The sequence below is a fragment of the Muntiacus reevesi genome, chromosome 5 (genome assembly GCF_963930625.1).
Source record: "Muntiacus reevesi chromosome 5, mMunRee1.1, whole genome shotgun sequence".
Classification (NCBI taxonomy): domain Eukaryota; kingdom Metazoa; phylum Chordata; class Mammalia; order Artiodactyla; family Cervidae; genus Muntiacus; species Muntiacus reevesi.
Window position 1 is genome coordinate 105422323 of NC_089253.1, and position 10867 is coordinate 105433189.

At 41.3% G+C, this 10867-nt stretch overlaps 1 protein-coding gene across 6 annotated transcripts in view; it reads left to right on the plus strand.

The window, feature by feature from the left end:
• The window catches only part of RASAL2 (RAS protein activator like 2), a 383638-nt gene extending 377548 nt beyond the window's left edge, over nucleotides 1-6090 (plus strand). Inside the window, exon 18 of one of the 6 annotated variants that reach the window (XM_065936113.1) lies at nucleotides 152-6086. In XM_065936113.1, the coding sequence (XP_065792185.1) occupies nucleotides 152-316 (165 nt within the window). In that variant the 3' untranslated portion in view covers nucleotides 317-6086. Of the gene's footprint in view, nucleotides 1-151 lie in introns of all 6 variants that reach the window. The other 5 variants (XM_065936114.1, XM_065936111.1, XM_065936112.1 and 2 more) reach the window with 5 other exon arrangements.
• The last annotated feature ends 4777 nt before the right edge of the window (nucleotides 6091-10867 follow it).

Genomic DNA, 10867 nt, shown 5'->3' on the forward strand with positions numbered 1-10867 from the left:
GGGCGCAGAAAGAGGCAGAGACGTTCCATTTGTCTGGGAAGCATCATGTGCACTGCTGTTTGATAGAAGCATTAGAACAGTCATTTGGTAGAGCGTTACGGCGCAGTTGTCCACATGGAGCCAGAATAAAGCCCCGCTTGGTGTGTTGTAGGAAAAACGGATCGTGTCGCTGGATTCGGCCAACACCAGACTGATGAGCGCGCTGACCCAGGTGAAGGAACGGTACAGCATGCAGGTCCGAAATGGCATCTCCCCCACCAACCCCACCAAGCTTTCCATCACGGAGAATGGTGAATTCAAAAACAGCAGCTGCTGACGGACGGGCCTCACAAATAGACAGACTGTGGGAGGAGGCAGAAGGAAATGTCCCCACTCTTCTATTCCCAGCCCTCTCCCCAGCCCCACCAGGTTTACAGAATGCCGCTGCTTCAGAACAGCAGGGTGGCGAGCACGTCTGGAACGAAGAAAGGAACCTTGTCTTTCAGGGCATAAGGCTGAGACTGCCAAGGTCGGCGCTTCCCCCACCCCCAGTCCACGTCTCTGTGTACATAGGGAACTTAGTTCTGGACCATGTACAGAAAATACCACTGTAATATACCCAAAGGAAGTTAATAATGTAGATTACCTTTTTAACTATTGCTATTTTTATTATTATTGTCCTCTTGTTGAAAGCACTGCAGTTGTTAGAGGAGCAAATGTAGGAGCTGTGTACGTGAATGAGAGCCGAGGCCGGCCGCTCCGTAGGTAGAGACCACGTGTCTGTCTGATAGAGCACGCGGGCCGCAAGAGGACATGGTCAGAATGAATTTTTCAGGGATTCATCTGCCAGGTTAAAAGCCCCGCTCTGGTTCTCTTGTCCGGTAGGAAAACATGAAAATTACCAAGATCCAAGTGAAACAGTTTATCCCACTGATCAAGCGGGACTGGTTCTACATGGACAGCTAATCTGACTTGGGGACAGACTATTCCAGAGGACCCAGAGAAAAGCTGTTGCATCGAAACCGGACTCTAGGAGTAGTTTCTATTGAACTCCTGTTGATGTTCATTTCCTTCTGTCTGTAGCAGATGGAAATTTTTCCACTTTAGGTAGGGGGCTTTTTTTTTTTTTTTAACCCCAGTTGTAATAAAAGGTGTTCTTTTTCCTCTTTAGAGTTTACAAAACTATAAATATCTGTGTCTCTAGAAACCATCTTCATCTTCACACACCCACTTGCCCTTTCCTCCCCCATGGTGGGAGCAGTTATCACCAACAGGGTTTACTCTCCCCTGGAGAGGCTATTCAAATCTACTGTCCATAAGCTGTCTGAAAGAAACACCCTTTCTTCCGTACAGAAAAGGGCTAACCATATCATACCATAGCAGGAAGCTCTGAATAGTTCCTATTAAAAATTTTTCTTCTATTTGTAAGTTACAACTTTGGTTTGGGATAAAGATTTTATCCAGTGTACTAGCAGGTCTCGGGGCAGGGTAATTTTATCTCAGTCTTTCACTTTTAAATTGCTTCTTCTTTTAAATTTGGACAAGAAATCCAAATCAGAAGCATTGCTCTCTTAAAAGTCATGATTACTCTTAATGAAAAATAAACTACTGAAAGTGGGAGGACAGCGTATTCCAGCTGTTATTTCCATGCTCTTTGTAGATTTGGCAATAATAACCCAGTTTCACTAGTTGTCAGCCATGGCTTTATTGTAGGACAGAAACAGTTATGGAAGATCATTTACTTCCTTTTTTTCCCAGAGGTGTGAAACATCATCTTAAATGCAACCTTGATTATCAGAAGTATGAAATGTTACAAGTTAGACAGATAGTATATAGACAAGTATATATACACATATATTCACACATATGTACGTATAACTGCACAAATAGGAAAAGTTCCTGCCTTCTATGCTGTCGGATTTAATGTTACAAGGAGTTAGAATCTCATTAAGCAAGATCTAAGCAATTGCTTATATTGAAAAAGCACCCACATTTCTCAAGTAAGTTAATGATGTGTATTTTAAATGATAAACTTTAGGGAATTTTTTTTTCTTTTTTTGGGGGGGAGGGAGAATTTTTTGTTTTTAAGGAAGAGGAGGGAGGAAGAAAGAAACACCTGGGGAAGCCATATGCATGGAGTGAGTGTTTCCACATGACTCCAAAGGAGGGGACAAGAGAACATTTATCGGGTCCCCTTTTGGGTGAAGCCCCAACAGTCACCGAGCTTCCCTTTCTGCTGTGCCGCAGACTTGCATTCTGACCTTTTAAGCACTGCCCTCGGATAGATCTTTGTGTTTGACCTTGTATCTCAACAACCTCACATGGCCCCCGACCCACAGCCTCTTGGAACATGTCCCTCCCATAACGTCCCCAGTCCTGCCTGTCGAAGGTCAAAAACAGGAGTTGCCCGGTGTGCTTCTCGGGTCTGCAGACATAATGCCACGTGTTTTGGCACTTGTGTATTTTCTTGACCCCTGGTCATGATTTTATAAATTCTTATCCCCTTTCCCTCCAAGTTGAGGACACACTGTGGCCAAAATCACACACTGTGGCCTTGGAAATCAGATGAAATGCTGGCAGAATGCTTTACCTAGCTGACAACCAGACTAGGCCATTGATAAGGACAACATTGGCATGATTTATTTGAATAGGGAAAAAAAACAACTACCAATTCTGAAATAGTGCTCCGTGTTGGGGGAAGAGGGTATGTAAACATAGGTCTGTTCTTGTTTGTGACTATTTTCAGCTCTAGCCATTCTCTATAAAAGCCTTCAGAAAACCTGATAAAAGAATGGTCAGTTTCAGTGGCCTTAAGTATGTATCGTTGGTGATGTCTTGCATTGAGGTTTGGAAGTTCTCGGGTAGTGGGTATAGATGACAGAGGTTTGATAAACTATTTTGGAGGGTTGGGGGAGACACACAGAACCAAATATGTTTTTGATGGATACAATACATCTTATTGGCATTATGTGAGCTTCGGAGATGGCTGCCTCGTTTGGAAGATTAGATGCCCAAAATTTTTGTATAGATTATGCAGCCCTCTGTTATTATCAGGTTACCTTGAATGAAGACGAAAGAGTACACACAAATAATAAAATCAGAGGTAAGCTAGAAGTTCAGTGTAGTTGCCAGATGTTAAATTTTAAGTTATCCTTTGAGCTTATTCCTGTCTGAATATTTTTTCTGAGTATTTGTTTAGAGAATGCTTCAGTCTTATAGAATTTATTCCAAAAGATTTTTTAAGTATGGAAAAAGTCAGCAATAGTCAATAATTTTTATGGCGGTATTGCTCAATTGGCTTTTCTTCAGCCCAGATAAGTACACACCTCTGTTTTACTAGGAGGAGGTGCATGTTTTGCACGCCTTCTAACACCCAACATGCCACCGCATGATGGGGTGCAGCATGGACCAAGGCTGGAGTTTGGAAATCAGATGAAGTGCTGGCAGAATGCTTTGTCTAGCTGACAACCAGACTAGGCCATTAATAAGGACAACATTGGCAGGATTTAGGGAAAGAGCTTGATACTTCCCTTTTATTTTCACTGGAGCAATATGCTTTCTGAACTGAAGCAGCAAGAAGGAATAACATTTCCTTCAGGTCATCACATTCCAAGTCTCTGCAGTACAAGCCCTGATGGAAGGGAGATTGTAACTAGGTAACTAAGACAAACATTTGAGCACTCATATGTTCCCAGCACTGTTACCAAGGCTCTGCTGGGCGCTAGGGCAGTCTGTTGTAAGGGAAGTGTGGTAAAATGAGGTCATGATGCTGCTGTAACTGGCCTTTTTTGCTTGTCATTGAGTTGGTCAGAATTAGCTTTCTCTGGTCCACTTCTGTCATCCCCTGTGATGGTGCTGGACAGTGAAAGAAAAAGTAGGCTTAACTATCTAGGACTGCTGTATGCCCTTGAGAATTAACTTGACTTTCGAGGTAAAGCTTTTTAGATCTTAGTCTGTTTACAGATCTGTAGCTCTGCCGACCCTCAGTTCTCTGTCTGGCCTCAGAGATGTACCGGGTTGAGAGCAGTTCTTTTTTGGAAGCCCCAGAGCAGGACCATCGCCATCACGTGAGTTCAGTTACAGTTTGTTCTGCCTTCCATCTAGGTTCAGTGCTAGTTATCTCCATTTTGGAGTTTCTGAGAAGGCTGGCTGTGGGACCGAACTTGGGGAAGGAATCCTCCTTGGGATGACCGAAGGCCCATGTGACCCTGACTAGAGTTGACACCAGACTAGATTTGTCACTGGGTCTGATTCAGCGGCTCTGGAGCCCACGCCACAGCTTCCCTGTACTTTCAGCCACTTCTCTGGGGGTCATCTTCTACACCTTATGGAAAACCAAAAGGGCTTTCTTCTTCATTTCCCCTTCCCTTTTTCAAATCTAATAGTGAAATCTCCTGCTCACTTCAGCAGTAAATAGTTGCCTTCCCACCCCCTACCTGAGGGCCAAGGATTTGGGATACTTTTTTTTTTAATCAATATGTCCACTGAAAGGACCTATTTTGTTTCCTTTTTTAAAAGCAAGATATGTTGGGGTATTAAATTTTTAAGTAGACTCTCTTTTTGTGTTTGAGTGATTGTTATTAGTTCTAGAAGCATTCTCTTGTCATGACCCAGTTATGAATGCTCTTGAGTTTAGGAAGGACAAAAGTGATGAAATTTGCATGAGGTAGAATAAATAACTTATGAAGAGTGAAAGAACCTGAGAAGATGCATGATCCAAAAGGGGCTGATGCACAGCAGTCTTCTTCAAAGCCCAACGGGTTCAAGGAAACAGGAGGATTTATTATCCTTTGCCCAATCTCAAAATATACGAGATACATAGAAAGGCAGTTTCTGTAGAAACATGACATGGGCACCCACGCAAACACATGATTCTTAGGGCTTCCTTTTTCTGAATGTCAATCCATCTCATCAAGCAGTGATTCTCAAATGTCCTTGAGATTTTTAGATTTTATGCCCTCATCTGTTAGATTGTACGACAGTGGTTCTTTCCTCTTTAAAATGTACCATATGTGTTATATGTATATATGTTAAAGTGACTTGAAATTGACTTGGTTTGACATTGTCTCAAGAACCCAAGATAACATTATTGATACCTTGGGAAGTCATAGAAATAAAGTTGAATGTCACTGATCTGAGAGTAGAGTCTAGAAAGAAGTAGCTTTGGTTCCTGATCTGTTTATCCTCAGGTGTTTAAGTAAGGCTTGGCCCTGAGCCACCCAAGGAAAGCCAAGTGGTTGTTTGTGTCCATATTTCAGCATGCATTTTTAATTTTCTCCTCAGTTCTTAGTTTTCATTGCCTTTGTTTTTTCCCAGGAAATGTTTGAACCTTAAAACCAGATTTATATATTGTAAAAAGATTTTCACAGAAACTGTGTTTTAGGAGGCCTCAATCATCTGCGTGGGATGTACAAAAATTTAAGAATAAATATCACTTTTATGTCATTTCAACACTCCCAAGGGAAAATTTCAATTCCCAGTTCACCAAAAGGTTAAATACTAATTGACTGAATGACCACTATCCTGCAGATAATTTGAAATAGTAAAGGTTAAATTTTTACTGGTGCTTAGACATTTCCTCATTACATTAACTCAAGCAGACAGCAGTATATTAACCTGAATCACACCTGTAAGGAACTTACCTTCTAAATTTGACTTTGTTCTTCATCTCCAGGGCCTTAATAAGAGTGTGTTAAAACACATGACTATTTTACAATGATAGCTCTAAATAATTTATTTTTTATTTCAAGAAAGAGAAATACACGTTAGAGAAACAAAACCCAAGATTTTATTTTATTTTTAAAGCCATATTTTTGTGCTAGTAGCACTTAGATTGTTCCATATGTGAGATCCATATCAGCATTTCATTATCTGGGTTTGTTCTAAAAGAAGATTTATTTTTGTTCTGTGAATAATTTTTGACGGTTCTTGTACATGTACAGATATAGATACGTTTGAGGTCTTTTATTGATATTCCTATGAAGAATACAAATAAACTTTAACTTTAAACATTTCAGACTAAGGTTGCTACTGTATTTGACATATTACTATTTGATTTCTAGCATGTCATCTGGGTGATTAGGACACTTGGAGAAAAACCAGTAACAAAATATATGTAGGAACATTATGCTGAAGGTATATTTTAACGTGAAGAACAGTTTGTCTTAGAATTTCCCAACTTACAGGGAAAAAAATATTTAGCTGAAGGGCAAAGATAACATGCATTGTATTATAACAACACTCTTAAAAAGCTCCTCATTCTGGAGAATTTGAAATTTCTTTACCAGCTTGTAACTGAATAGAAAATGGAAGAATAACCCCACTGAGCACTCCAGACCAGTACTGGCCTCTCTTAATTCCTCAGTAGATTAACAGGGTTTGTTTCAGGGTTGTGTTGTTTAGTTGGGACTTTCTGCTGTTGTTGTTCTTATTTGTTTATTATTCTCAAGGTTATTATTTCCACATTACCCCCATCTTCTGCTTACCTATTTCATTCTTTAAAACCCCAAGATGCAGGTCCCATAAGCAGTTTTCTTACATGCTAAGTTTAGTTCTGAAGTTCCACCAGTTAACCTCCTCACATATCTAGTTACTTCTTCTATTCTACTAGGAATTAAAAGACTAAAATTCACTCAAAATCCAGGGAAAATTGTGCAAGGAGACTCCAGATCACGGTAGACGTGTTATTTTTTGTTCACTTCGAAGCCGACCCATTTCAATCTGAATTGCTCATGACCTAATGTAAGGTTTAAGACATCTTGGATCTGAAAGATCAAAAAGGGAGAAACTATCATTGATGCTATCTTGTGACCTTCCAGTCTTAGCCCTTAACTGCCCACCCATCTACCCTTTATGTCCAGCCATCCCCTTGACTTTTCTTAGCTTCCTTCCAGCTACTGTTAGTGCCTTCAACAGTAGGAAAGTACATAAATCAAGTTTGTTAGGCCACCACTCCCCACCCCCCCACACACACACAGTTTAATTGTAAAGGGGCCTAAAACAAATGACTTAATCAAGAATTCTCAATTCTGACTGTTCATCAGAATCACTTGAGATCTTGAAAAAGTGAAAGTGGAGATGCGCCTTTAGGCCCTCCACTGAACAATTAGATGGAAACTCCCTAAGGACTGGGCCGGGGATTACCCAAGGGATTCTAAATTCAGCCAGGTTAATGACTGCTAGTCCCTATCTTGCTCTGAGCACTGTGTGTGTGACTGTTATAATGTTCTTTCTGTCACCATCCGCGGAACTGGGTAAGTTGGCTATAGGTGTTTTTGGCCTCCTGCTTGGGATGTTAATTGCTGGTAAAAGTGATAATATGTACTCTGCCTTGTCCCTGCAAATTCCATCCTTTAAATATGTGATAGAAATTCTCTCTGTTAATAGAGGATAGCCATATTCCAACAAAAGTGACCAAAAGCTGGAATTTCTCATCTTGACCCCAATTTTCCCATTATTGGTTTTAATTTAAAATAAAACGTAGATGGTTTCTGATTTGGAACTCCCCTCCCCTGACCCAGAAAAGGGGGAGGTTACCTTGACTTTTGTAGATTTAACACTCAGCACTGCAGTCTTATTACTTGAACTTTTACTAAAAAAAAAATTTATCAGAAGCCAAACTGCATCATTTGCACCTGCTCTTCCTTCAGTGAGGGCTTCCCTGGCAGCTCAGGCAGTAAAGATTCTGCCTGCAGTGCCGGAGATGCAGGTTCGATCCCTGGGTCAGGAAGATACCCTGGAGAAGGGATTGGCTATCCACTCCAGTATTCTTGCTTGGAAAATTCCATGGACAGGGGAGCCTAGTGGGCTATAATCCATGGAGTCACAAAGACTTGGACACAAGTAAGCGACTAACCCTTGCCTTCAGTAGAAAAATGCACCAAAAACTCTCCAGTTTCCTCCCCACTACCAGGCCAACACATGTATGCCCATACACATGTGCACACACACATACATAACCGCTCTTCCTAGAAACTTCAGTTTTTGAGATTTTTGAGTGAATTGCCTGGGTGCTGTTTCTTTGGCATATGAGTAAACTGCAGTAAGCTAACAGATGGATGTCAATCTGTTTCCTTGTCTGTAAAATTGTGATTTGGGCTAGATAGCCTATGAAGAACTTTAGCTCTGACATCTTATGATTATTATCTGATATCACTGAAAAATGTGCCGTTAGGTCATATCTGAAAATCATTTTGGTGCTTTTGTCTCAATATTTAGGAACAGTTCTTCCTCATCACAATTTCCTGTCTCACGATACTTTTAAAAAATAGGAAAGGAAAAACAAAAGCCTGGAACAAATGTATATCCAGAACAGTAATTTGATAATAATAATATTTAATGTTTATTGAGCACTTCCTATGTGCCAGACAATTTGCAAAGCACTTTTTTATGGAACATTTCATTTAATCAAATACCAACCATATGAGTTAGGTATGGTTGTTCCTAATTCATGAGGAAACAGAGGTTCAGAGAGATAAGTTTAGGTGTTCAAGGTCACACCACTAGCAAGTGCAAAGCCGTCATCCAAATTTGGGTCCTCCTGACTATGCTGTATAGATTTTTTTTTCCTAAGAGCTCAGGAAAAATGTTAGAGTAAGAAAAGATCTGAGCACGTGAACCAGCCTTCATGATGAACCAGAGCCAGAAGGATAGCAATGGGAACAGACAAGCTAATTTGCCACGACTATTTCTCCATGTATTGGCTTTGATGGGATGGCTTTGCATTGTCAAGTCATCTGACTGATCAGAATTAGAGGACAGAAGTCTCACCTCACTCAAAAATTGGTCTTTCATGTCTTCTGGGTTCATCAGAACCGGGATAAGAAAATCTGCTTTGAGGATTCCAAACAGTTGCCCTGAAAAATAAAGTATTACCTGGATCAAGGGAAATTATCCCATTGCCACTTGAAAACTTCATGTTCTTAGTGGTCAGGGAGTGCCCACTGGACACAATAGAGGCTACATGGTGATTTAGGACTTTAAAAGGAGAAGAAAGAAACCAGCTGGTGGTCGAAAGTAAAGAGTCTCATGAGTGGAGTAATCGCTGCTCTCTTCCCATAACCTGGCCACCCTCAGGCAGTTATTTTCTTTGCTCTTTCTTCTGTATTTTCCTCCTTTTAAGTTTTCTTTTTGGTGGGGTGGAGGGATGTGCCACGCAGTTTGTGGGATCTTAGTTCCTCGACCAGGGATCGAACCCTGGACTGCCAGGGAACTCCTGTTTCTTCCTTTTAATAAAATTATCAAGTAGATTGTTCCACACCATGCTGGAAATATTCACCCCTCCCTGGACCCACATTTGTAAAGGCCAACTCTACCCCAGAAAACTCTTACATTCCCTGAGCCTATAAACAAGCAGCTCAACCTTTGGCCCTGAGCACTGCAATCATAGGAACTACAACGTCATATTAGAACCACCTTATAAAGTTAATAAAGTACCTCACTATCTCTTTGGGTACTTGAACAACCCTGTGATGAAGGCAGGGTCATTTTTATTACATTCCTTCTGCAGATGAGAAAGGAGATTTGTTCCCTGAGCTTTCACAGTTGTCAGGGAGCTAACTCTAGGATCCTCACCCTTGTTCCCATCCTAGCATTTCATGCTGTCTTTCATAGAAAGGTCTTGAGTGCCCCATGCTGAGGAGTGACTGTCCAGATTTAATTGATTGGTTGGTAAGAGTGAGAAACTTGGTAGCCAGAAGCAGTTAATTACCTGGTTTCGGTGCTGGAGTTTTTTCCTTAGATTCTGGGTGATTAGCTGAGCTCCAGTGTTGGGCCTGAGTGGCAGGAGCTGTGTCTGTCATATTGGTGCCACTCCTTTCACTTGTCACAGCTGCAAGAGGGGAAAATAAGGGAGTTACTGCAAATACAGCCAGGAACAAGGTGGTCTGAGACAGGTAACTGCCCCTGAGCTAAAAGACAGGCCTTGGCAGCCACCATCCTCAAGAAACCATCCAGTGTGGGAAGCTCAGTCCTTCCCAGACCCTTCACTTACCCCACAGGCTCATGTAACCAGTGGCTACATCATCATCCCTCATTAAGTGTCTCTGATATCAGGATTCGTGGAACTTGGGCAATATTATATCTCCTCAGTACCAAATGTTTATTTTTAGTAGCTCCTACCCCAGGAAGCCCAATCCCCCTATGTAGTCTGCCAGTTACACAGAGCCCCACCATGGTACCCAGGGACCCCCAGCATCTCCATCAAGGGGTATCACCTCAAAGTACATATTCCAAAGCCAAGCTCAGCAACCCCCGCATCCCCTTTATGGTTACCCACCCCCTGAGGCTCTCCAGCCAGAGACCCCACAGAACCCCAGCTGCTCCCTCGCTCCTTCTCACTTGCTCTCACATTCGGTCACCAAAGTCCTGTCAGTGCCTTGCAGATGTCTTTTTCCCCCCAAATATGGAATATTTGAACCATATCGTTTTGTGATATATTATTATAAAGTATTTAAGTAAAAGTGTCCCCTCCCCTGACCCAGGGACAACCACTATTCACAGTTTGCTATAGAATATCCTTCACACACTTGAATTTTTTTATTTGAATGCATAAAGATCTACCTTATTCTCTTTCAAGGCTGCATAGTATTTCATTGAATGTACATAACTTATTTAATCAATCTGCTTTCAATGGACATTAGATTTCTCCTCCAGTTTTTCACTGTAATAAACAATGCTGCAACAAACAACCTGTGTGTGGGTGATACGTGTCAATGTGTGTGCATCTTGTACTGTTATTTCCTTAATAAACTTCCAAGGGTAGAATTTCTGTATGAAAGAGTATGCACATTTCAGAACTGACACACAGTGCAAGAATGGGAACGCCAGTTTAATGCGCTGTCCAGCATCTGAGAGCGCTGGTTTTCTCACATTCTTACCAGCATTATCA